The sequence below is a fragment of the Chiloscyllium plagiosum genome, unplaced genomic scaffold, assembly GCF_037043375.1.
Source record: "Chiloscyllium plagiosum isolate Xiang-an unplaced genomic scaffold, Cpla_swu_hap1 HiC_scaffold_7, whole genome shotgun sequence".
NCBI lineage: Eukaryota > Metazoa > Chordata > Chondrichthyes > Orectolobiformes > Hemiscylliidae > Chiloscyllium > Chiloscyllium plagiosum.
Genome location: NW_028270145.1, coordinates 120,811,035 through 120,838,724, shown reverse-complemented (window position 1 = coordinate 120,838,724; position 27,690 = coordinate 120,811,035). Strand labels below are relative to the sequence as shown.

Sequence of the window (27,690 nt, the reverse complement as noted above, 5' to 3'; positions counted from 1 at the left end):
CGTGGGTTTCCTCCGGGTGCTCCGGTTTCCTCCCACAATCCACAGATGTGCAGGTTAGGTGGATTGGCTTACCCCCTCGTGTCGAGGGATGTGCAGGCTGGGTGGGATAGCCATGGAAAATGTGGGATTACAGGAATGGGGTTCTGGGTGGAATGCTCTTCGGAGAATTGGTATGGACTCAATGGATCGAATGGCCTGCTTCCATACTGTAGGGATTCCATGATATTCTTAAACTGTGACCTCTGACTGTAGAATCTCTAGTCATTGGGAACATCCTTTCTCCGTTTTCCCTGTCTAGTCCTGTTACAATTTTTCAGGTTACTATGAGATCTCCCCATATTTTCCTAAACTCCAGTGAATATTGTCCTCACTGATGTCACCCCCACCATCCCAGGAATCAGCATAGTAAACATGCACAGTCAGAACATCATTCATCAGGTAAGGAGACCAAAACAATACTTGATACCCCAGATGTGGTCTCACCAAGACTCTGGATAATTGCAGCAAGACATCTCTACTCCTGCTCAAATCCTGTCACTGTGATAACCAACATACAGATTGCCTTTTACATCTCGTCCTGCACCTGCAATGCTTACCATCCACGCCTGGTGCACAAGGATACCCAGGTCACATTGCACCTCCCCCTTTCCCAATTTATCGCCATTCAGATCATAATCCGCCTTCCTGGTTTTGATTCCAATGCGGATATCTACACATTTATTTGTATTATACTGTGCCTGCCATGTATTTCCCCACTCACTCAGCCTGTCCAAATCACACTGGAGCATCCCTGCATCCTCCTCACAGCTCACCATCCGACCCAGCTTTGTGCCGTCTGCAAATCTGGAGATATTACATTTAGTACCCTCATCTAAATCATTAATATCTAAATCATATGAATAAGATATCAATATGATTATTACCACTGCCCATTCAGTGTCACTGAATCAAAATCCTAGAATTCCCTCCTTAAGTGGATCTACCTAGAGCACATGGACTGCAGCGGTTCAAGACGACAGCTCAGCCCCACTTTCTCAAGGGGCAACTAGGGACAGGCAATAAATGCAGGCCCAGCTACTGATGCATACATCCCAAAAATGATTAGAAAAAAATCAAGATCGTGAACAGCTGACCCCGCCTGTCACTGGGAAAACGACTCGTTGACTCTTTTGGTTCCTGTCTGTCAGCTGTTTTTAACCTACGTTAGGACATGAACCCTAATCCCTTGCACATTCATTTAAAATGCATTAGCTCTTATGAGGGAACTTACCAAATGCTTTATGAAAATCCAAGTAAACTGCATCCACTGGTTCACCTCATCCCCTTGAAAAACTTTAGTAAATTTGTCAAGCAGGGCAGCACGGTGGCACAGTGGTTAGCACTGCTGCCTCACAGCGCCAGAGACCCGGGTTCATTTCCCGCCTCAGGCGACTGACTATGTGGAGTTTGCACATTCTCCCTGTGTCTGCGTGGGTTTCCTCCGGGTGCTCCGGTTTCCTCCCACTGTCCAAAGATGTGCAGGTCAGGTGAATTGGCCATGCTACATTGTCCCCGTAGTGTTAGGTAAGGGGTAAATGTAGGGGTATGGGTGGGTTGCGCTTCAGCGGGTCGGTGTGGACTTGTTGGGCCGAGCGGCCTGTTTCCACACTGTAATGTAATCTGTAATCTGAAATCTGAAATTGTAAATCCACTGTGACACAGTCTGATCCTGTCGCTGCTTTTCCAATGATTTGCTGCCAGAATTATTATACAATATTATCTAAATGGTGATAGATTACAGAGCTCTGAGATGCAGAGAATTCTGGGTTATCACGTGCATTAACCATAAAAGGTTAGATTGCAGGTACAGCAAGTAATTGGAAAGGTAATAAAACGTAATGATTTATTGTGAAGGAAAGTGAATACAAAAATAAGGAGATTATGCTTTAGTCATACAGGGCACAAGGACTATATGAGGTATAATGTGGGAAAATATGAAGTTGTTCATTTTGGAAGGAAAAACAAACAAACTATTATTTAAATGGTGTGAAACAGCAGACAGCTGCAACACAAAGGGACTTGGGCATACTTGTGCATCAAACACAGAAAGCTAGCACATAGGTCTTATAAGGAAAGGCTGAAGGACTTGAGGCTGTTTTCATGACAGAGAAGGTGGTTGAGATGTAACTTAATTGAGAATATATGATAATCAGAGGGTTAGATAGGGTGGACAGTGGGAGCATTTTTCCTCGGATGCTGATGGCTAGCACGAGGGTGCACAGCTTTAAATAGAGGGATGATAGATATAGGACAGATGTCAGAGGTAGTTTCTTTACTCAGTAGTAGGGGCATGGAACAGTAGTAGACTCGCTGACATTAAGGGCATTTAAATGGTCATTGGATAGGCATATGGATGGTAATGGAATAGTATAGGATTGGTGGGCTTGAGATTGGTTCCACAGGTTAGCGCATCAAGGTCCGAAGGGCCTGTACTGCGCTGTAATGTTCTATGGTCTAGATATTGCAGGTAATCAGGAAAGCGAATGGAATACTGGTCCTTACTTCAAGGGGATTGGAGCATAAGAGTAGGAAAGCCTTACTACAGCTATACAAGGTAGTGATGAAACCACATCGAGAATACTGTGAGCAGTTTTGATCCCTTAAGGAAAGGTATCATTTCATGGAGTAAGTTCAGAGAAGGTTCATGAGAATGATCCCAACTCTGGAGGGATTGTCTTATGAGCAAAGGCTAAACAGGTTGGAACTCTACACACAGGTGTTTGGAAGAATCAGAGGTGATCTCACTGAAACAAGGAGAATTCAAAGTTTGTGCGAAGATTTGTAGCTCGGGTGCTCGTTGTTGTGGTTCTGTTCGCCGAGCTGGAAGTTTTTGTTGCATATGTTTCGTCCCCTGGCTAGGCGACATCATCAGTGTTTGGGAGCCTCCTGCGAAGCGCTTCTTTGATGTTTCCTCCGGTGTTCATAGTGGTCTGTCCCTGCCACTTCCGGTTGTCAGTTTCAGCTGTCCGCTGTAGTGGTTGGTATATTGGGTCCAGGTCGATGTGTTTGTTGATGGAGTTTGTGGATGAATGCCATGCCTCTAGGAATTCCCTGGCTGTTCTCTGTCTGGCTTGCCCTATGATAGTAGTGTTGTCCCAGTCGAATTCATGTTGCTTGTTGTCTGTGTGTGTGGCTACTAAGGATAGCTGGTCGTGTCGTTTCGTGGCTAGTTGATGTTCATGTATGCGGATTGTTAGCTGTCTTCCTGTTTGTCCTATATAGTGTTTAGTGCAGTCCTTGCATGGTATTTTGTACACTACATTCGTCTTGCTCATGTTGGGTATCGGGTCCTTCGTTCTGGCGAGTTGTTGTCTGAGCGTGGCTGTTGGTTTGTGTGCCGTTATGAGTCCTAGAGGTCGCAGTAGTCTGGCTGTCAGTTCCGAGATGCTCCTGATGTATGGTAGTGTGGCTAGTCCTTTTGGTTGTGGTATGTCCTCGTTCCGTGGTCTTTCTCTTAGGCATCTGCTGATGAAGTTGCGCGGGTATCCGTTTTTGGCGAATGCCTTATACAGGTGTTCCTCCTCTTCTTTTTGCAACATGAATTCGACTGGGACAACACTACTATCATAGGGCAAGCCAGACAGAGAACAGCCAGGGAATTCCTAGAGGCATGGCATTCATCCACAAACTCCATCAACAAACACATCGACCTGGACCCAATATACCAACCACTACTGCGGACAGCTGAAACTGACAACCGGAAGCGGCAGGGACAGACCACTATGAACACCGGAGGAAACATCAAAGAAGAGCTTCGCAGGAGGCTCCCAAGCACTGATGATGTCGCCTAGCCAGGGGACGAAACGTTTGCAACAAAAACTTCCAGCTCGGCGAACAGAACCACAACAACAAGGAGAATTCTTAAGGGGCTTGACGGAGAGGAAAATTCCCCTTGGGAGTGATTTTATGACCAGAGGGTATCGTCTCAGAATAATTGGGTGCTAATTTAAGACTGAGAGGAGGAGAAATCTCTTCTGTCAGATGTTTGAGAATATTTGGATCTACATGTCCCTGTGGACAACTGTGTGGGCAGTGTCCGTGTGTATATTTAAAGTTAAGATAAATAGATTCTTGATCAGCTGGGGAATCAGGGTTCCAATAAAAAGGCAGGAAAGTGGATGTTAGAAATGTCAGCCTGATTTTATTAAATGGCAGAGCAAGCTCAAGTGCGTAACATCTTGCTTCTGGTCTTATTCCTTATAGTCTTATGGCACACATCATGTCTCACAAACTTGATTGAGTTTTTTGAAGAAGTAACAAAGAAGATTGATGAGGGCAGATTGCTGTGATCTATATGGACTTCAGTAAGGCATTCGATAAGGTTCCCCATGGGAGACTGATTAGCAAGGTTAGATCTAATGGAATATAGGGACAGCTAGCCATCTGGATACAGAACTGGCTCAAAGGTACAAGGGTGGTGGTGGAGGGTTGTTTTTCAGACTGGAAGCCTGTGACCAGTGGAGTACCACAAGGATCCGTGCTGGATCCAATACTTTTCATCATTTATTTAAATGATTTGGATGCGAGCATAAGAGGTACAGTTAGTAAGTTTGCAGATGACACCAAAATTGGAGGTGTAGTGGACAGCGAAGTGGGTTACCTCAGATTACAACAGGATCTGGACCAGATGGGCCAAAGGGCTGAGAAGTGGCAGATGGAGTTTAATTCAGATAAAGGTAAGGCACTGCATTTTGGGAAAGCAAATCTTAGCAGGACTTATACTCTTAATGGTAAGGTCCTAGGGAGTGTTGCTGAACAAAGAGACCTTGGAGTGCAGGTTCATAGCTCCTTGAAAGTCGAGTCGCAGGTAAATAGGATAGTCATTGGTTAGGCCACTGTTGGAATGTTGCATGCAATTCTGGTCAGAATTCTGAAAGAGTTCAGAAAAGATTTACAAGGATTTTGCCAGGGTTGGAGGACTTGAGATATAGGGAGAGGCTAAACAGGCTGGGGCTGTTCTCCCTGGAGAGTCGGAGGCTGACGGGTGACCTTATAGAGGTTTACAAAATGATGAGGGGCATGGATAGGATAAATAGGCAAAGTCTTTTCCCTGGGGTCGGGGAGTCCAGAACTAGAGGGCATAGGTTTTAGGTGAGACGGGAAAGATATAAAAGAGACTAAGGGGCAATTTTTTCATGCAGAGGGTGGTACGTGTATGGAATGAGCTGCCAGAGGATATGGTGGAGGCTGGTACAATTGCAACATTTAAGAGGCATTTGGATGGGTATATGAATAGGAAGGGTTTGGAGGGATATGGGCCGGGTGCTGGCAGGTGGGACTGGATTGGGTTGGGATATTGGGTCGGCATGGACAGGTTAGACCGAAGGGTCTGTTTCCATGTTGCACATCTCTATGACACTGGTGAGACCCCATCATCAATTCAGACTAATACCCATTGTCTTATGAGGGGAGGTTAGAACAGCTGGGCTTGTATCCATTGGAGATTAGAAAAGTTAAAGGAGACTTGATTAAAATATAAAATTCTGTGGGGTCTTGAGAAGGTAGATCTCAAAACCTTTCAAAAAGTACTTAGGTGAGCACCTGAAATGTCATAATATCCAAGGCTATGGGCCTAGATATGGAAAGTGGGACGACTGTAGATTTAGCATATTCTTGGCAGTACGCCTTGATAGATGGAAGAGAGTCTTCTTTGCTGTATGAATCCTTGATGTGGAGAGGGTGTTTACTCTTGTGAGTCAATCTAGAAACATAGAAAAAATACAGCGCAGTACAGGCCCTTTGGCCCTCGATGTTGCGCCGATCCAAGCCCACCTAACCTACACTAGCCCACTATCCTCCATATGCCTATCCAATGCCTGTTTAAATGCCCATAAAGAGGGAGAGTCCACCACTGCTACTGGCAGGGCATTCCATGAACTCACGACTCGCTGAGTAAAGAATCTACCCCTAACATCTGTCCTATACCTACCACCCCTTAATTTAAAGCTATGCCCCCTCGTAATAGCTGACTCCATACGTGGAAAAAAGTTCTCATGGTCAACCCTATCTAAACTGAAAATGTGTTGCTGGAAAAGCGCAGCAGGTCAGGCAGCATCCAGGGAACAGGAGAATCGATGTTTCGGGCATAAGCCCTTCTTCAGGAATGAGGAAAGTTTGTCCAGCAGGCTAAGATAAAAGGTAGGGAGGAGGGACTTGGGGGAGGGGCGTCGGAAATGTGATAGGTGGAAAGAGGTCAAGGTGAGGGTGATAGGTCAGACTGGGGTGGGGGCGGATAGGTCAGGAAGAAGATTGCAGGTTAGGAAGGCGGTGCTGAATTCGATGGATTAGACTGAGACAAGGTGGGGGGAGGGGAAATGAGGAAACTGGTGAAATCCGAGTTCATCCCTTGTGGTTGGAGGGTTCCTAGGCGGAAGATGAGGCGCTCTTCCTCCAACCGTCGTTTTGTTGTGGTCTGGCGATGGAGGAGTCCAAAGACCTGCATATCCTTGGTGGAATGGGAGGGGGAATTGAAATGTTGAGCCACAGGGTGGTTGGGTTGCAATAGATGATGTGTGTGAGGTGCAGGTGAATCTGTGGCGGATATGGAAGTTTCCTTTGGGGCCAAGGGCACCCGCATGGGCCCCAGCTATGCCTGCCTCTTCGTAGGATATGTGGAACAATCCATCTTCCGCAACTACACTGGCCCCACCCCCCACCTTTTCCTCCGCTACATCGATGACTGTATCGGCGCCGCCTCGTGCTCCCATGAGGAGGTTGAACAGTTCATCCACTTCACCAACACCTTCCACCCCGACCTCAAATTCACCTGGACAGTCTCAGATTCCTCCCTCCCCTTCCTTGACCTTTCTATTTCTATCTCAGGCGACCGAATCAACACGGACATCTACTACAAACCGACCGACTCCCACAGCTACCTGGACTACACCTCCTCCCATCCTGCCCCCTGTAAAAACGCCATCCCATTCTCCCAATTCCTTCGACTCCGCCGCATCTGCTCCCAGGAGGACCAGTTCCAAAAACGCACAACCCAGATGGCCTCCTTCTTCAAGGACCGCAATTTCCCCCCCAACGTGGTCGACGATGCCCTCCACCGCATCTCTTCCACTTCCCGCTCCTCCGCCCTTGAGCCCCGCCCCTCCAACCGCCACCAGGACAGAACCCCACTGGTCCTCACCTACCACCCCACCAATCTCCATGTTCAGCGCATCATCCGCCGTCATTTCCGCCACCTCCAAACGGTCCCACCACCAAACGCAGGAGGTGCAAGACTTGCGTCCACACCTCCCCCCTCACCTCCCTCCAAGGCCCCAAAGGAAACTTCCATATCCGCCACAGATTCACCCGCACCTCCACACACATCATCTATTGCATCCTCTGCACCCGATGTGGCCTCCTCTATATTGGGGAGACAGGCCGGCTACTTGCGGAGCGTTTCAGAGAACACCTCTGGGACACCCGGACCAACCAACCCAACCACCCTGTGGCTCAACATTTCAATTCCCCCTCCCACTCCACCAAGGATATGCAGGTCTTTGGACTCCTCCATCGCCAGACCACAACAAAACGACGGTTGGAGGAAGAGCGCCTCATCTTCCGCCTAGGAACCCTCCAACCACAAGGGATGAACTCGGATTTCACCAGTTTCCTCATTTCCCCTCCCCCCACCTTGTCTCAGTCTAATCCATCGAATTCAGCACCGCCTTCCTAACCTGCAATCTTCTTCCCGACCTCTCCGCCCCCACCCCAGTCTGACCTATCACCCTCACCTTGACCTCTTTCCACCTATCACATTTCCGATGCCCCTCCCCCAAGTCCCTCCTCCCTACCTTTTATCTTAGCCTGCTGGACAAACTTTCCTCATTCCTGAAGAAGGGCTTATGCCCGAAACGTCGATTCTCCTGTTCCCTGGATGCTGTCTGACCTGCTGCGCTTTTCCAGCAACACATTTTCAGCTCTGATCTCCAGCATCTGCAGACCTCACTTTCTCCTCAAAGATTTCAACCCTATCTAAACCCCTAATCATCTTGTACACCTCTATCAAGTCACCCCTAAACCTTCTTTTCTCCAATGAAAACAGCCCCAAGTGCCTCAGCCTTTCCTTATACGATCTTCCTACCATAACAGGCAACATCTGGTAAACCTCCTCTGCACCTGTTCCAGTGCCTCCACATCCTTCCTATAGTATGGCGATCAAAACTGCACACAATACTCCAGATGCGGCCGCACCAGAGTCTTATACAACTGCAACATGACCTCAGGACTCTGGAACTCAATTCCTCTACCAATAAAAGCCAGTACGCCATATGCCTTCTTCACCGCACTATTTACCTGGGTGGCCACTTTCAGAGATCTGTGTACATGGACACCAAGATCCCTCTGCTCATCCACACTACCAAGTATCCGACCATTAGCCCAGTACCCCATCTTTTTGTTACTCTTATCAAAGTGAATCACCTCACACTTACCTACATTGAACTCCATTTGCCACCTTTCTGCCCTCTCTAAACTCGGTCACTGCTGAAAAATCAGAGTTTGCAAATTTATAACATAAATTAGGCAATTTTGTTTTCTTACAGAGGGTGAAGAATCTTTGAAACACTTCTTGTAAAGCTGGTGAAAGCGGGGTCCTTGAATGTTGAGAAGGCGGAGGTAAATCGATTGTGTTAGGGAAGAGTTTTCAGGGGTACGCAGAAATATTAATGTGAGGTAAAAAAAATCAATCATCAGATCTTTATGAATGGGATAGCAGGTTCTAGGGGGCCAAATGGCCTACCCCTGCTCTTCGCTTGGATGCTCACAAATACGGTTTGAACACATTTCACAGATCACCTCATTTTACCACCTCACAGAATTACACAATCTCTGTCTCATTGCACTGAAGTCAGCCATATCTGAATCTAGAATCCTCAGAGATGAGATTTTTCTCTTTTATTTTTCTCCATCTTTCTCTTTTCAACTGCTAAACTCAATCATATGATTAGTATTGAATAAATGTTGGAACACTTTTGAAATTCATTCCTTTTCTGAGTTGCATTGTCCTTTTTATCCCGTTCAGGACAGGGCAGAACTCCAGGTTAGGCCACACTGGATCCGTGGTTCATGGCCCTGGAGTGGGATTTGCCTCTGAGGGAGAAGGTGGTGAGGTCATGGGTGCTGCATGTCAAGCAACACCAGAGACTATTCTGATTGGCACATGACAGCTCTTTGAGGATGTTGGTGGGGCTTCTTCCAGCGTACAGTGTCCAGTTCTGGTCGCTCTGTTATAGGAAAGATACTATTTAGCTGGAGAGGATTCAGAAAAGATTTACCAGGATGTTGCCAGGAATGAAGGGTTTGAGTTATAAGAAGAGGTTGGATAGGCTGGAGTGCAGGAGGATGAGACCTTACCGAGGTTTATAAAATCCTGAGGGGTATAAATAAGGTGAATGAAAGTTGTCTTTTTCCCTAGGATGGGGGATTTCAAGACTAGGGGACATATGCTAAGGTGAGAGAAGAGAGATCTTAAAAAAGGACATGGGGGCAATTTTCTTTAAACAGAGAGTGGTTCATGTGTGGAATGAACTTCCAGAGGAAGTGGTGGGTTTAGGTACAGTTACAATATTTAAAAGGCATTTGAATAAATACTTGAATAAGAAATGTTTGTAGGAATTATGGGCCAAGTGCAGGCAGGTGGGATGAGTTTATTTTGAGATTATGGTCGACTTTGACTAGTTTCTGTTCTGTATGACTCTATGATCACCGTGCCTATACCCAATGTGCACTTAATCCTCCATTTTTACACTGAGTTTACAGCTGCAACAAAGAGACAGAACACAACTTCCACGAAAAGTTTAAATCCTCTCCTATTTTTATTCTATCTGTTATGTCCCTATTGCCGACGTACCTTCCATGTCATTGTCTCTTTGCATGGAGGTGGTTTCATCATTAATAACTACACCAACTCCATCTTTGTCATTTTTTTGGATTTTCCTAAGGAATGTTCAAAAAGAGGTATACTCAGTCCTGGTTTCAGACCGTCCTGTAGCTGTGTCTCAGTAATGGCTCCCATGGTGATTGCTTAAAATTAAGAGGTCATCCATTTAAGACACATGAGTCAAAATGTTTTATCTTTGAGTCTTCAGAGTTCTCTTTCTGAAAAGACAGTGGCAGCAGAGTTCTTGAATATTTTTAAGGTAGAGGGGGATCAAGCAGTTGGGGTGAAAGATTACTCTACATTCCTGCTTAACCCAAAATCAGAGCAGCCATGTTCTTACTGAATGGCAGATCAGTATCAAGGAACTGATATGAACATAAGGACTAGGAGCAGGAGTAGACAATTCAGCACTTTGAGCCTGCTCCGCCATTCAATATGATCATGGCTGATCTTATCTTGGCCTCAAAACCATTTTCCTGCGCATTCCCCCTCACACTTTACTAATTAAAAATCAATCTCCTCAAATGTATTAATTGTCCTGGAGTCCACCACACTCTGGGCAGTGAATTTCACAGATTCATGACCCTTTGAGAGAAGCAATTCCTCCTCATCTGTTTTAGCTCAAAATTATGACCTCTCATCATAGATGGACCCACAAGGGGAAACTCTCCTGCTCCTAATTCACATGGATAATCCCTGGAACGGAAGGATTGGCTTATGAGCTAAGGCTAAACAGGCTGGGACTCTGTTCACCGCAGTTGAGAAGAATGAGGGGAGATCTCATCGAAACACAAGATTAGAACATGGAACATTACAGCACAATACAGGCCCTTCGGCCCTCAATATGTATGTCTAATGCCTATTTAAATGCCCTTAACGTCGACAAGTCTACCGCTGTTGCAGCTAGGTCATTCCATACTAAGCTCGGAGTAAAGAAACTACCCCTGATATCTGTTTTAAATCTATCATCCCTCAATTTAAATCTGTGTCCGCTTGTGTTAGCCTTCACCATCTGAGGAAAAAGGCTCTCTGTCCACCCTATCAAACCGTCTGATTATCCTACATGTCTCGATTAAGTCACCTCTCAACCTTCTTGTCTCCAACGAAAACAGCCCGAGTTTCCTCAGCCTTTCCTCGTAAGACCTTCTTTCCATACTAGGCAACATCCTGGTAAATCTCCTCTGAACCTTGGCCAAAGCTTCCACATCATTCCTATAATGCGGTGACCAGAACTGTACGCAATACTCCAGGTGCGGCCTTACCTGTGTCTTGTACATGACCTTGTGGCTCCTAAACTCAAAACCCCTGCCAATAAACGCCAACACCATATGCCTCCTTAACAACCCTATCAACCTGGGTGGCAACTATCAGGGATTTATGTACCAGGACACCGAGATCTCTGTGTTCATCTACACTGTCAAGAATTTTACCATTAGCCCAGCACTCTGCATTCCTGTAACTTCTTCCGAAGTGAACTACCTCACACTTTTCCGCATTAAACTCCATTTGCCACTTCTCAACCCAGTTCTGCATCTTATCAATGTCCCGCTGTAACCCACAACATCTTTCCGCACTATCCACAACTCTGCCTACCTTAGTATCATCTGCAAATTTACTAACCCATCCTTCTACACTCGCATCCAGATCATTTATAAAAACGACAAACAGCAGTGGCCCCAAAACAGATCCTTGCAGTGCTCCACTGTTAAGTGGCTCCAGGATGACCATTTCCCATCAACCACCACCCTCTGTCTTCTTTCAGCAAGCCAATTTCTGATCCAAGCCACTAAATCACCTTCAATCCCGAAACTTTTTATTTTGTGCAATAGCCAATCATGGGGAACCTTATCAAACGCCTTACTGAAGTCCAGATATACCACATCAACTGCCTTACCTTCACCCACATGTTTTGTCACCTTCTCAAAAAACTCAATAAGATAATTGATGCATTACCTACCTTTCACAAAACCGTGTTGACTATCCTTAATCAAATTATTCCTTTCCAGGTGGTTATAAATCCTATCTCTTATAACCTTTTCCTACACCTTACCCACAACCAAAGTAAGGTTCACTGGCCTATAATTAACAGGGTTGTCTCAACTCCCCTTCCTGAACAATGGAACAACATTTGCCATCCTCCAGTCTTCTGGCACTACTCCTATTGACAATGATGACATAAAGATCAAAGCCAAAGGCTCTGTAACCTCCTCCCTGCCTTCCCAGAGAATCCAATAATAAATCCCATCTGGCCCAGGAGTCTTATCTATTTTCAGATCTTCCAAAATTGCTAAATTCTCTTAAGGGGCCTGACAAGGTAAATGTTTCCCCTCATGGGAGATTCTGGGGCCAGAATTAAGGGGCATCATTTTAAGACTAAGATGAGGAAGGATTTCTTCTTTCAGAGGATTGAGGGTCATTGGAACTCCAGGTGCGGTGGCCCTTCTTCAGAACTGATTGCAGCTGAGAAAATGTTGGTATATATGCTAAAGGAGGAGGGGTGGGAGTGGAGATAAACCTAGACAGAGAGAAAAGCAGAGAGTGTGGTGCTGGAAAAGCATAGCAGGTCAGGCAGCATCTAAAAAGCAGGATAGTTTTATCATGGACTTTAGCAAGGCAAGGTTCCCCATGGTCGGCTCATGGGATGGGATATGGGGAGATTTGGCTATCTGGATTCAGAATTGGTTGGCTGACAGAAGGCAGAGAGTGGTTGTAGATGGAAAGTATTCTGCCTGGAGGTCAGTGTTGAGTGGTGTCCCGCAGGGCTCTGTTCCTGGGCTTCTGCCCTTTGTAGTTTTTATGAATGGCTTAGATGAGGAGGTTATGGGGTGGGTTAGTAAATTTGCAGATGACACAAAGGTTGGAGGTGCCATTGTTAGTATCGAGGGCATTTGCAGACTGCTGCGCGACATAGACAGGATGCAGAGCTGGGCTGAGAAATGCAGATGGAGTTCAACCTGGATAAATGCGATGTGGTGCAACTCAAATACTGAATATAGGATTAAAGACAGGATTCTTGGCAGTGTTGTTCAAGTACATAGATCCCTCAAAGTTGCCACCCAAGTGGATAGGGTTGTTAAGAAAGCATATGGTGTTTTGGCTTTCATTAATAGGGGGATCGAGTTTAAGAGCTGCGAGGTTTTTACTACAGCTCTACAAGTCCCTGGTGAGACCACACTTGCAATATTGTGTCCAGTTATGGTCACCCTACTATAGGAAAGATACGGAGGCTTTGGAGAGGGTGCAAAGAAGGTTTACCAGGATGCTGCCTGGACTGGAGGGGTTGTCTTACAGAGAGGTTGACTAAGCTCAGATTTTTCTCTCTGGAGAGAAGGAGGTACAGAGGTGACCTGATCGAGGTATACAAAGCAATGAGAGGCATGGATAGAGTCAATAGCCAGAGACTTGTCCTCAGGACAGGATTGACTGGCACGAGGGGTCATAGTTTTAAGATATTAGGAGGAAGGTATAAAGGGGACAGAGGAAGGTTCTTCACGCAGAGAGTTGTGAATGCATGGAATGCGTTACCAGTGCTGGTGGTGGAAGCAGAGTCATTCGGGACATTTAAGCGACTGCTGGACATGCACATGGAGAGCAGTGAATTGAGGGGTGTGTAGGTTAAGTTACTTTATTTTACACTAGGATTAATCCTCGGCACAACATCGTGGACAAAAGGCCTGTTCTGTGCTGTACTTTTCTATGTTTACATTAGCAATGGGCAGGGATAGGTATATACAGCAGGGAAAGAGATATAACTGGGGGAAAGGCAATTATGATGCGATGACACAAGATTTAGGATGCAGGGGATGGAGAAGGAAACTGCAGGGGATGGGCACACTTGAAATGTGGAGCTCATTCAAGAAACAGCTACTGTGGGCCCTTGATAAGTATATACCTATCAGGCGGGGAGAGGGAGCTGTGGTTTAATGAAGAAGTTGAAGCTCTTGTCAAGAGGAAGGAGGCAGCTCAATTAGGGGGCTTGAGAGTTATAAGTTAGCCAGAAAAGATCTAAAGAGAGGGCTAAGAAGAGCCAGGAGGAGACATGAGAAGTTGTTGGTGGACAGAATCAAGGAAAATACTAAGGCGTTCTTAGAAGTATATCAGAATGTTGGGAGTTACAGAAGGACATAGATAAGATGCAGAGCTGGATGGAGAAATGGCAAGTGGAGTTTAATGCTGGTCGCTGAGCTGGAAGATTCATTTCCAGATGTTTTGTCACCCTACTAAGTAATATCTTCAGTGGGCCTCAGGCGAACAATGCTGGTAAGTCCTGCTTTCTATTTATGTGTTTGGGTTTCTTTGGGTTGGTGATGTCATTTCCTGTGGTGAAGTCACTTCCGTAGTCTCACTACCTGGAACACCAACTTACAGACTGGCCAAGGAGCGACATCAAACACTAAAACACTGAGTAGAAGCTCACGCCACTCCATTCACTCCACCCAAGGTTTCCTGAAGACCATCAAAGGCACATAGATAGATGAGGATGAAATAATGGTCTCCTTTGATGTGACAGCCCTGTTTACATCTATTAACATTAACCTGGCCAAGGAAACACTGACTACACTATTAGAAGACCCAAAGACACACACACCAAACACCACCAACTTCATCAGTAGGTATAGTATCATCAAGCTAGTGTACTTATGCCTGACCACACACTTCACCTTCAACAACAGAACCTACAGACAAACTAATGGAACACCCATGGGATCTCCAATATCGGGGTCCTTAACAGAGGAAGTAATGCAGAGACTTGAACAAACAGCTTTGCCAAACATCCAACCCAAACTTTGGGTCCGCTACATTGATGACACCTAGAACAATGAACAAAGAAAATTTACAGCCCAGGAACAGTCCCTTTGGCCCTCCAAGTCTGAGCCGGTCCAAATCTACTGTCTAAACCTGTCGCCCAATTCCTAAGCATGGCGGGTTGGACCGAAGCAGGGTCTGTTTCCATGCTGTACATCTCTATGACTCTACTCACGCTACTGTCCAGGCGCATCTTAAATGAACCTACCTTGCCTGCCTCTACCACCTCCACTGGCAACTTCTGTGTGAAGTACTTGCCGCGTGTATCCCCCTTAAACTTTTCACCTCTCACCTTGAAAGCGTGACCTCTTGTTATTGAATCCTTCACCCTGGGAAAAAGCTCGTCTCGATCTACCCTGTCTACACCTTTCATGATTTTGTAAACCTCAATTACGTTCCCCCTTCAATCTCCTTTTTTCTAATGAATATAAACCTAACCTACTCAACCTCTCTTTCCACACTGTAATGTAATCTCTTCATAGCTAGCACCTTCCATACCAGGCAACATCCTCGTAAACCTTCTCTGACCCTCTCCAAAGTGTCCACATCCTTTTGGTAATGTGGCGACCAGAACTGTACACAATATTCTAAATGCTGTCGAACCAATGTCTTGTACAATTTTAACATGACTTGCCAGCTCTTATACTCAATACCCCGTCCAATGAAGGCAAGCATACCATATGCCTTCTTGACCACTCTATCCACCTGTGCAGCAACCTGCAGGGTACAGTGGACCAGAACTCCCAGATCTCTCTGCTCATCAACTTTTCCCAAGGCTCTTCCATTCATTGCATAATTCACTCAAGAATTAGACTTTCCTAAATGCATCACCTCACATTTGACTGGATTGAAATCCATCTGCCACTTTTCCGCCCAACTCTCCAGTCTATCTATATCCTCCTGTATCCTCTGACAGTCCCTTATGCTTTCTGCTACTCCACCAATCTTCGTGTCATCTGCAAACTTGATCATACCAATAGTACCCTCTTCCAGATCATTTATGTATATCACAAACAACAGTGGCCCCAACACTGATCCTAGTGGAATACCACTGGTCACCTTTCTCCATTTCGAGAGACTCCCTTCAACTACTACTCTCTATCTCCTGTTGCTCAACCAGTTCTTTATCCACCTGCTAGAACACCCTGCACACCATGTGACTTCACCTTCTCCATTAGTCTACAATGGGGAACCTTATCAAACACCTTACTAAAGTCCATGTATATGACATCAACAGCCCTTCCTTCATCTGTCAACTTGGTCACTTGCTCGAAGAACTCTATTAAGTTGGTAAGGCACGATCTCCCCCGCACAAAACCATGTTGCCTATCACTGATAAGCCCATTCTTTTCTAAATATAAATAGATTCTATCCCTCAGTACCCTCTCGAGCAACTTCCCCACCACCAACATCAGGCTCACTGGTCTGTAGTTACCCGGAATATCCCTACTACCCTTCTTATACAGGGGGACAACATGAGCAATCCTCCAGTCTTCCGGCATCTTACCTGTATTTAAGGATGCCACGAAGATATCTGTCAGGGCCCCAGCCATTTCCTCTCTCGGTTCCCTCAGCAACCTGGGATAGATCCCACCCGGTCCTGGGGATTTGTCCACCTTAATAACCTCTAGCCTTGCCAACATACCTTCCCTAAGTATGCCAACGTGATCCAGACTAATCAAACTTCTATCTCTAATCTCAACATTCATCATGTCCCTCTCCTCAGTGAACACTGATGCAAAGTAATCATTCAGAATCTCATCCATTCTCTCAGGTTTGACACACAGCATTCCTTCATTATCCTTTAGTGAACCAATCCTTTCTCTAGTTACCCACTTGCTTCTTATATAAGAAAATGCTTTGGCATTCTCCTTAATTCTGCTTGCTAAAGCTATTTCATGACACCTTTTAGCCTGCTTGATTCCTCGTTTAAGACTAGTCCTATATTCCTACGATATTCCTCCAGGGCCTGTTTTGTTCTTAGCTGCCTTGACATAGTGTACGCTTCCCTTTTCCTCTTGGCGAGTCGTACGATTTCTCCTGTCATCCACGGTTCACGAATTTTGCCTTTCCTATTCTTTGCCTTCAACGGGACATTCCTGAAGAAGGGCTTATGCCCGCAACGTCGATTCTCCTGCTCCTTGGATGCTGCCTGACCTGCTGCGCTTTTCCAGCAACACATCTTTCAGCTTCAAAGGGACATGCCTATCCTGCACTATCTTTAGCCTATCTTTGAAAGCCTCACAGATATCAAAAGTGGACTTCCCTTCAAATAACTGCCCCCAATCCATATTTCCCAGCTTCTGCCTAATTTTGATATAATTGACCTTGGCCCAGTTTAGCACTCTTCCCTTAGGACCATTCTCATCTTTGATTAGATTAAATTAGATTAGATTACGTACAGTGTGGAAACAGGCCCTTCGGCCCAACAAGTCCACACCAACCTGCTGAAGCATAACCCACCCAGACCCATTCCCCTACATTTACCTCTGCACCTAACACTACGGGCAATTTAGCATGGCCAATTCACCTAACCTGCACATTTTTGGACTGTGGGAGGAAACCGGAGCACCCGGAGGAAACCCACGCAGACACGGGGAGAATGTGCAAACTCCATACAGTCAGTCGAGTATTCTAAAACTTACAGAATTGTGGTCACTGTTCCCAAAGAAATCCCCCACTGCAACTTCTACCACCTGTCCTAGCTCGTTCCCCAATACCAAGTCCAGTATGGCCCCTTCCCTCGTTGGACTATTGACATGCTGTTCTAGAAAACTCTCCTGGACGCTTCCTACAAATTCTACCCTATCCAGACCTCTGACACTGTGTATCCCAGTCAATGTTGGGAAAATTAAAATCTCCCATCATCACTACCCTGTTGCCTCTACATCTATTCATAATCTGTTTACCTATTTGTTCTTCTACCTCACGCTCACTGTTGGGAGGCCTGTAATACAGCCCCAACAATGTAACTGCATCCTTCTTATTTCTCAGCTCCACCCATAATGCCTCACTACCTAAGCCCTCCATAGCGTCCTCCTTTAGCACAGCCGTGATATCGTCCCTGACCAGCAATGCAACTCCACCCCACCCCACCCCGTCCTGTCTGAAGAATCTATATCCTGGAACATTTAATTGCCAATCATCATGCCCTTCCTTCAGCCAAGTCTCTGTGATCACAATAACGTCATACTCCCAGGCACCAATCCAAACCCTAAGTTCATCTGCCTTACACACTATACTCCTTGCATTAAAGTAGATACATTTCAGGCCACCAGTTCTTTTGCGTTCATCTGCTCTCTGCCTATTCTTCCCTTTATTAATGCTATCTTCATAATTCTTACAGTCTCCAGTCTCCACCTCGCTGCCTAATTGTCTTCTCTTCTGGCTCCCAGATCACCCTGCTACATTAGTTTAAAACCTCCCCAACAGCAGTAGCAAAAACTCCCCCAAGGACATTGGTTCTGGTCTGGTTCAGATGTAGACCATCCATTTTGTAATAGTCCCACCTTCCCCAGAACCAGTCCCAATGTCCAACAAATCTGAACCCCTCCCTCCTACACCATCTCTCAAGCCACGTGTCCATCCTGCCTATTTTTTCATTTCTACCCTGGCTAACACATGGCACTGGTAATAATCCCGAGATCACTACCTTTGAGGTCCTCCTCTTTAACTTCTCTCCTAGCTCCGTGAATTCTTCTTTCAAGACCTCATCTCGTTTTTCACTTATATCGTTGGTGCCTATATGCACCAAGACAACTGACTGTTCACCCTCCCCCTTTAGAATGCTCTGTAGCCGATCAGTGACATCCCTGACCCAATCACCTGCGAGGCAACATACCATCCAGGAGTCCTGTTTTCGGCCACAGAACCACCTATCTACTCCCCTCACAATAGAATCCCCTATGACTGTGGCCCTATGAGTCTTTTTCCCATCCTTCTGAAAAGTAGTACCATGATCTCTGCTGCCCTCTCCTGGTGAGCCATCTCCCTCAACAGTATCCAAAACGGTATACCTGTTTTGGAGGGATATGACCATAGGGGATACCTGCACTGCCTACCTACTCTTTTGCTGCCTTTTGGTCAACCATTCACTGTATCCCACTGACTTTTGTCATCAATAAATGAAACAAATTAGAGGAAATCTTCAAGACCATCAATAATACTCTTACTGGCATAACATTCACTAAAGAGGAGGAAAACAACAACTAACTGCCATTCCTAGATGTCACAGTACAGTGAACAGCCAATGGGGAACTTCAAACCAGTATCTACAGGAAAACAACACATATGGGCCAAATATTGAACTACAGAAGCAATCATCCCAAAACCCACAAACAAAGCTGCATGAGAACATTATTCCAAAGAGCAAACACACACTGCAGCACAGAGGAACTATGCAGAGCAGAGGAAAATCACTTTTACCGAGTATTCAAAAAGAATGGGTACCCAATGAACACAGAGCCCCTGCTATTTCCACCTTTGCCTCACTGGGCAGCTTAGGATACATTTCATCCAGCCCTGGAGATTTATTTACTTTTAAGCCTGTCAGAACACTCAGAACTTCCTCTCTGTTTATCCTGACAAAGTGTTCATTTGGAACCCTACCTACATCCTCTGGCTCTCTACACAAATTACCACTGTGGTCCTTAATGGGCCCTACTCTATTCATCTTTTTATCCTGAAAGTATTTGTAAAATCTCTCTGGATTTTACCTGCCATTATTCTTACATGCCCCCTTTTTGCTCTCATTTCCTTGTTAAGTTTCCCCAGCACTCCTCGGCATCCAAGGATTTGTTGGTCCCACCCTTTATCTTCATTGTAACATGACAGCCCTGTACTCTCCATATCACTTTTCTAAATGCACCTCACTATTGTGACACAGATTTACCCGAAAGGATCTGCTCCCAGTGCTCTCTGGCCAAATTCTATCTGATCTTATTAAAACCAGCCTTCTCCCAGTTTTGGTCCATCTTCATCCTTTTCCATAACCATCTTGAATCTAATGGAGTTCTGCTCCTCCTCCACAGTACCTCAAACACTTGCCCGGCTTCATTGACTAAAATTAAATCCAGGACTGCCCTCTCTCTTGCAGGGCCATCTACGTACTGGCTTAAAAAGGCTCTCCTGGATGCATTTTAAGAACAGTCCTCTCTCTAAACACTTCATGCTGTGACTACGCCTAGGAAAGAGAAAATCCTCACTATCACTATCCTAATACTTTACGCTTCCCAAAAATTTGCCAACATATCCGATTTTCACCTTCAACAACATAATCTACAAACAAACGGCACACCCATGGGATCTCCGCTATCAGGATTCATAGCAGAAGCGGTAATGCAAAGACTAGAACAAACAGCCCTACCAACCATCAAACCAAAAATCTGGGTCCGCTACATAGATGACACATTTGTCATCACAAAACGAAACAAGATAGAAGAGACATTTAACATCATCAACAATACCCTCACAGGCATAAAGTTCACCAGGGAGGAAGAAACCGACAACAAACTCGCATTCCTGGACGTCACAGTCAAAAGAACGGACAACGGAGAACCACAAACCTGCGTATACAGAAAACCGACAAACACTGACCAAATACTCAACTACACCAGCAACATCCCAACACACACAAACAAAGCTGTATCAGAACACTATTCCAACGAGCCACCACACACTGCAGCACAGACGAACTTCGGAAAACAGAGGAGAACTACCTATACAACGTATTCAAGAAGAACGGATACTCAAAAAATACAGTCTGCAGATTCCTCAAGAACAAACCACGACAAGCTGACCAAACACAGCCAGAAACCCTAACCACCTTACCATACATCAAAGAAGTTTCAGAAATGACAGCCAGACTAAGACCCCTTGGAATCCTAGTAGCACACAAACCCACCAATACTATCAAACAAAAACTAACAAACTTAAAAGACCCAGTATATCCCATGGACAAAACCAACATCATCTACAAAATTCCTTGCAAGGACTGCCACAAACACTACATAGGGCAAACAGGAAGAAAGTTAGCCACCAGGATACACAAACACCAGCTAGCCACAGAAAGACACGACCCTCTCTCCCTCATAGCCCTACATACGGATGAAAAACATCATTTCGACTGGGACAACACAGCTATCCTGGGACAGGCTAAGCAAAGACATGCCAGAGAATTCCAAGAGGCCTGGCACTCCAACCACAACGCCATAAACAAACACATAGACCTAGATGCCATCTATCAACCCCTCAGAAAACGAACAGGAAATGACGTCACCACAAACCCCAGGAACCCCATCCAGGAGAAAGATACAAATAGAAAGCAGGAGACAACAGCTTCGCTTCACTTGGAGGTCGCCACTGATGATGTTACCTAGCCAGGTAATGAAACGTCTGGATATCAAATCTCCAGCTTAGCGAGCAAACCTACACCCTAAACCTCAACTTGAGCCACAAACCTTGCAAAAATATCTGATCTTCTACTTCTCTTGGACTGTTGGGGACCAGTAGTGCCCGCCCTGTAATGTGATTGCACCTTTCTGGATTTACATGGTTTCATTTGAAGACCCCTGTACAATACCATCCCCCCTTACTTGTAACAGATTCCCTGATCAATCCAGCCATGAATTCATGTGGTTTAAACTCCTATTTCTCCACTCACCAGCATGTGGCACCAGAGTAATTCAGAGATTACTACCCTTTCTATCTCATCTACTTCCCAGCTTCTTTAATGCTGTTTGCAGGACCTCATTCCTTTTCCATACATACATCATTGGTCCTAATACGTTCTGTCAGTCTGCCCTCTCCCTTCAGAATGTCCTATAGCCTTTCAGTGACATCCCTGAGCCTGTGCGTATTTAACTGGTTGTTTTGTTTCCAGGACAATAGCTACAGTTAAAGAATATTGCACTGGCTGTGCAGCACTGTGGACAGGGTGATGATCGGGCAGTTTCTTACCTGCTTACACTGCAGGACACAACGATATACAGAGAAATACATGCCATCTGTGGTCTGGAAAAGAACACGAAGGCTTTGCCGACCTCGCTGTTTCTCTTCTGCAGGAGGAACCTCATCCACGGGACTGAGAACATTCTGGATGCGGTGGTAACGCAGCTGTTCCAACTCAGCGTCAGAGTGCGAGTCCTCAGACTCAGAGCCTGAAATACTGGAGATCTCACCTGAGAGAGAATGAATAAGCAAATAACAGGTGTCTGGGACAATCACTGTCTTGCAGTGGACAAATGAGCAATGCCCTGGACAGGGTGTGACACAATAAAGCTCCCTCTACACTGTCCCCATCAAACACTCCTACCACAGATTCAACACAAGATCAGACACAGAGTAAAAGTCTCTGCCTCATTTCCTGGGAAGGTTATCAGTAAACATCAGATGGAAACTGATTTGAGTAATGAATCTGGTACCTGCTATTTTCTCAAACCTCTCTGCGGTGACTGGTTGAGCCGCAAGCAGCCTTCGTCTCAGGTTAAACCTGTGCCAGTCCAGTTTGTAGTGCTCCTTCTAGAAAGAAGCAGAGGGGAAACTGTATTAAGTAAGCAACAAAGTTAACAATCAAGTAGCTGAGAAAGACACTTGTTGCTCCTGGTCAAATACGCCATTACTCTATAAGACTTGAATCAACTGAATTATGTCCTCTTGGCAATCAAGGTGTAATCATCTCCTAATTGAGGCGGGTGAAACCCAGGGTCCAGAAGTTGATATCAATAATCCAGAGGCCCTGAGAATGCTCTGGGAACATGGGTTCAAATACCATCACAACTCAGCTGGAATTTAACTTTAATTAATAAATCTGAAATTCAAATCTAGCGTAAGAAATCAAAAGAGAAAATGCTGGAAAATCTCAGCAGGTCTGGCAGCATCTGTAAGGAGAGAAAAGAGCTGATGTTTCGAGTCTAACTGACCCTTTGTAATTTGCTTTTACCTAGCTTCAGAAATTTTTGTTTATTAATTAACATGGCATTAGTGCACGCTGCGCCAGCATGCATCGCTCATCCCTAATTTTCCAGAGTGTAACATGGGAATTAGGCTTTACTGTCACGTTTATTGAAGTACAGGGAAACAGGAGTACAGCAAAATGTTTAAAATGCCACCCATCTTAGGTACAAAATCTTGCTGTGAGTACAACCATGGGGAGCACACTGTCATCATTTACCTGATCCTCTCGGTTCTCGAAGTTGCACTGACAGGCGGAGCAGTACATCTTGTCGGCGATCTCGAGCAGTACCCGTCCTTCACTGACCACATCGTCGTCTACATTAAAAATGAATCATTCATTGTTTCATATACTTTTATATGTTATAGCAATCCAACTTTCAGCCCACCCACATGTGATTATCCAGTTGGAGCCTCTTCCCCTGCTGCTTCCCCAGTGAACTGTATTAATTCCTCTTTGAACTCTCTGTTCAACAGCCTTTTGTAGGACATGAGTGGGTCTTTATCCATCTCCCTGTCAGGCTAGACATTCCCTAGTTACTTGTTGTATAAGTAAGTTATTGTGCCCTTTAAACTGCTTGTGCTAATCACCTCAAGTCGATGGTTCAAGCTCTGGTTCCCAATCCTTCAGCCAGCTAAAAAGCAATTTCACTTTATTGACTGTCCCCAAGTAGTTTGAGGTTTTAAATTCCTCCAGCAAATCTCTTTTTAACCTCACTTCTCTAAGAACTAGCATCGAACTATACAATCCATTAAATGGCTTGGCAGTTTTGTTTTCAAAATCATGAGGGGCCTGGACAGAGCAGGTAGTGAGAAATTTGTAAACTGGTCAAGGACGAGGGAATAGACTTAAAGTGATTGACAAAAGACATAAGCTTGAGGTGAAAACACTATGTTTTCACACAGGGAGTAGTTCGGCTATAGGCAGTCAGTTAGCTTGATTACTAGTTAGTCATAGTGGTTAAAGAGCAGAGCTGAAAAAAGCACAGCAGTTCAAGACACATCAGAGGAAAAAGGGAGTTGACATTTCAGGCCAGAACCTGTTATAAGCTTAGGGTCATCATTGCAATAGTGTGGGTTCAGTTCCTGCCCACGCTGAGGTTACCACGAAGGATTCTCCCTCTCAATGGGGGGAGGGAGAAGTGGGGGGGGGAGGGAGAAGTGGGGGGGGGGGGGGAGGGAGAAGTGGGGGGGAGGGGAGGGAGAAGTGGGGGGGGAGGGAGGGAGAAGTGGGGGGGGAGGGGAGGGAGAAGTGGGGGGGGGAGGGGAGGGAGAAGTGGGGGGGGGAGGGGAGGGAGAAGTGGGGGGGGGAGGGAGAAGTGGGGGGGGGGGAGGGAGAAGTGGGGGGGGGGGGAGGGAGAAGTGGGGGGGGGGGGAGGGAGAGGGGGGGGGGAGGGAGAAGTGGGGGGGGAGGGAGAGAGAAGTGGGGGGGGAGGGAGAGAGAAGTGGGGGGGGAGGGAGAGAGAAGTGGGGGGGGAGGGAGAGAGAAGTGGGGGGGGAGGGAGAGAGAAGTGGGGGGGGAGGAGAGAGAAGTGGGGGGGAGAGAAAAGTGGGGGGGGGGAGAGAAAAGTGGGGGGGGGGAGAGAAAAGTGGGGGGGGGGAGAGAAAAGTGGGGGGGGGGAGAGAAAAGTGGGGGGGGGGAGAAAAGTGGGGGGGGGGGAGAGAAAAGTGGGGGGGGGGGAGAGAAAAGTGGGGGGGGGGAGAAAAGTGGGGGGGGGGAGAAAAGTGGGGGGGGGAGAAAAGTGGGGGGGGGAGAAAAGTGGGGGGGGGAGAAAAGTGGGGGGGGGGGGAGGAAAGTGGGGGGGGGGGAGAAAAGTGGGGGGGGGGGGAGAAAAGTGGGGGGGGGGGAGAAAAGTGGGGGGGGGGGAAAGTGTGGGGGGGAGAAAAGTGGGGGGGGAGAGAAAAGGGGGGGGGAGAAAAGGGGGGGGGAGAAAAGGGGGGGGGGAGAAAAGGGGGGGGAGAAAAGGGGGGGGGGGGAGAAAAGGGGGGGGGAGAAAAGGGGGGGGGAGAAAAGGGGGGGAGGAAAGAGGGGGGGGGGAGGAAAGAGGGGGGGGGAGGAAAGAGGGGGGGGGGAGGAAAGAGGGGGGGGGGAGGAAAGTGGGGGGGGGGAGGAAAGTGGGGGGGGGGGGGGAGGAAAGTGGGGGGGGGGAGGAAAGTGGGGGGGGGAGAGAAAGTGGGGGGGGGGAGGAAAGTGGGGGGGGGGAGGAAAGTGGGGGGGGGGAGGAAAGTGGGGGGGGGGAGGAAAGTGGGGGGGGGGGAGGAAAGTGGGGGGGGGAGGAAAGTGGGGGGGGAGGAAAGTGGGGGGGGGAGGAAAGTGGGGGGGGGAGGAAAGTGGGGGGGGGGGGGAGGAAAGTGGGGGGGGGGGGGGAGGGAAAGTGGGGGGGGGGAGGAAAGTGGGGGGGGGAGGAAAGTGGGGGGGGGGAGGAAAGTGGGGGGGGGGAGGAAAGTGGGGGGGGGGGGAGAAAGTGGGGGGGGGAGAAAAGTGGGGGGGGGGGAGAAAGTGGGGGGGGGGGAGAGAAAAGTGGGGGAGGGAGAAAAGTGGGGGGGAGAGAAAGTGTGGGGGGGGGGGGGGGAGAAAGTGGGGGGGGGGGGGGGAGAAAAGTGGGGGGGGGGGGGAGAAAAGTGGGGGGGGAGAGAAAAGTGGGGGGGAGAGAAAAGTGGGGGGGGAGAGTAAAGTGGGGGGGGGGGTGAAAGTGGGGGGGGGGAGAAAAGTGGGGGGGGGGAGGAATGTGGGGGGGGAGGAAAGTGGGGGGGGGAGGAAAGTGGGGGGGGGGGTGGAAAGTGGGGGGGGGGAGGAAAGTGGGGGGGGGGAGAAAAGTGGGGGGGGGAGAAAAGTGGGGGGGGGGAGAAAAGTGGGGGGGGGGAGAAAAGGGGGGGGGGGAGAGAAAGGGGGGGGGGGAGAAAGGGGGGGGGGAAAAAAGGGGGGGGGAGAAGTGGGGGGGGGAAGTGGGGGGGGGGGAAGTGGGGGGGGGGAAGTGGGGGGGGGGGAAGTGGGGGGGGGGAAGGGGGGGGGGGAAGGGGGGGGGGAAGGGGGGGGGGGATGGGAAAGGGGGGAAGGGAATGGGGGGGGTTGGGTTAGGGGGGGGGAAGGAAAGGGGGGGGGGGAAGGGGGGGATGGGGGGGGTTGGGGGGGAAGGGGGGGGAAAGGGGGGGGGAAGGGGGGGGGAAGGGGGGGGGAAGGGGGGGGGAAGGGGGGGGGAAGGGGGGGGAAGGGGTGGGGGGAAGGGGGGGGAAGGGGGGGGGAAGGGGGGGGGGAGTGGGGGGGAAGGGGGGGAGGGGGGGGGGGGGGAAGGGGGGGAAGGGGGGGGGAAGGGGGGGGAAGGGGAGGGGAGGGGGGGGGTAGTGGGGGAGGGGAAAGGGGGGGATGGGGGGGAGGGGAAAGGGGGGAAGGGGGGGAGGGGAAGGGGGGGAGGGGAAAGGGGGGGGAAGGGGGGGAGGGGTAAGGGGGGGGGAAGGGGGGGGAGTGGGGGGGGGAGGAGTGGGGGGGGGGGAGGAGTGGGGGGGGGAGGAGTGGGGGGGGGAGAAGTGGGGGGGGGAGAAGTGGGGGGGGGGAGAAGTGGGGGGGGGGAGGGGGGGGGAGAAGTGGGGGGGGGTGGGGGGGGGGAAAGTGGGGGGGGGGGAGGAGAAGTGGAGGGGGGGAGGAGAAGTGGGGGGGGAGGAGAAGTGGGGGGGGGAGGAGAAGTGGGGGGGAGGAGAAGTGGGGGGGGAGGAGAAGTGGGGGGGGAGGAGAAGTGGGGGGGGGAGGAGAAGTGGGGGGGGGAGGAGAAGTGGGGGGGGGGAGGAGAAGTGGGGGGGGGAGGAGAAGTGGGGGGGGAGGAGAAGTGGGGGGGGGGAGGAGAAGTGGGGGGGGGGAGGAGAAGTGGGGGGGGGAGGAGAAGTGGGGGGGGGAGGAGAAGTGGGGGGGGGGAGGAGAAGTGGGGGGGGGAGGAGAAGTGGGGGGGGGGAGGAGAAGTGGGGGGGGGGAGGAGAAGTGGGGGGGGGGGAGAAGTGGGGGGGGGGGAGAAGTGGGGGGGGGGAGAAGAGTGGGGGGGGGGAGAAGTGGGGGGGGGGGGAGAAGTGGGGGGGGGGAGAAGTGGGGGGGGGGAGAGTGGGGGGGGGGGAGAAGTGGGGGGGGGGAGTGGGGGGGGGGGGGAGAAGTGGGGGGGGGGAGAAGTGGGGGGGAGGAGAAGTGGGGGGGGGGAGGAGAAGTTGGGGGGGTCAGGGGGCAGGGGGCAGGGGGGGGCAGGGGCTGGGGGCGGGGGCCGTCCCGGGGGCAGGGCCGTGCTGGGCGGGTGCTGGTGTCAGCCCTCAGGCTGTATCTGAGGATCAGGGGAATCGCTGTGTCGGGTATCGGCCCCTTCCTCAGGAATGACGGTGCACGGTCTGGGACACGACACCGAGGTCCCATCGCCGCAGGGGTAAACACCTGTGGATAAGGCGGGTACCTGGCGGGCCAGGGCCACGACAAGGTCCAAGCGAGGGCTCGGTGTCGGTGACCAGCCCCAGGCCCAGGCCCAGGCCGGAGACTCAAACAGCGAACACAACCGCGCCATGGCGCCGCCAGCATCGCGCAGGCGCAGAACATCAGAGGTGAAGTAGTCAGGCGATGCGCATGTGCCGCCAGTTGGACGCAGGCGCAGTATGGGGGAGAAGGGCCGCAGGCCTGGCGCATGCGCGATATGAACAGTCCGCACTGCGCAGGAGATTTCCGCCCCACACGGTTACGTCAGAACCGCCCCGCTCCGCCGTTGTTTCCGGTTGTTGACAGTCGGTTGTCCCTCGCTTCAGGAGAAACCTCCGGCCTCAGGTACTGGCACCTTCCGGGGATCGCATCTCTAGGGCTGGGCCTCAGCAGGAAGGCTCATGGTGACTGGAAAAAAACAACCATTACCGGGAGGGTCAGTGCTGAGGGAGTGCTGCCCTGTCAGATGGTCAGTGCTGAGGCAGTGCTGCACTGTCAGAGGGTCAGTGCTGAGGTAGTGCCGCACTGTCGGAGGGTCAGTACTGAGGGAGTACTGCACTGTCAGAGGGTCAGTGCTGAG

At 48.9% G+C, this 27,690-nt stretch overlaps 1 protein-coding gene across 5 annotated transcripts in view; it reads right to left on the bottom strand.

Moving 5' to 3' along the window:
- Window positions 1–27,216, bottom strand: part of ankzf1 (ankyrin repeat and zinc finger peptidyl tRNA hydrolase 1) — a 71,862-nt gene extending 44,646 nt beyond the window's left edge. For 3 of the 5 annotated variants that reach the window (XM_087989439.1, XM_087989436.1, XM_087989440.1), the window contains exons 1-4: window positions 27,075–27,216; window positions 22,890–22,987; window positions 22,141–22,237; window positions 21,677–21,897 (exon numbers count right to left, since the gene is read on the bottom strand). In XM_087989439.1, coding sequence (XP_087845565.1) covers window positions 21,677–21,897; window positions 22,141–22,237; window positions 22,890–22,987; window positions 27,075–27,201 — 543 coding nt within the window. In that variant the 5' untranslated portion in view covers window positions 27,202–27,216. Of the gene's footprint in view, window positions 1–21,676; window positions 21,898–22,140; window positions 22,238–22,889; window positions 22,988–23,260; window positions 23,694–27,074 lie in introns of those variants that run through there. The other 2 variants (XM_087989437.1, XM_043694408.2) reach the window with 2 other exon arrangements.
- Between the last annotated feature and the right edge of the window lie 474 nt (window positions 27,217–27,690).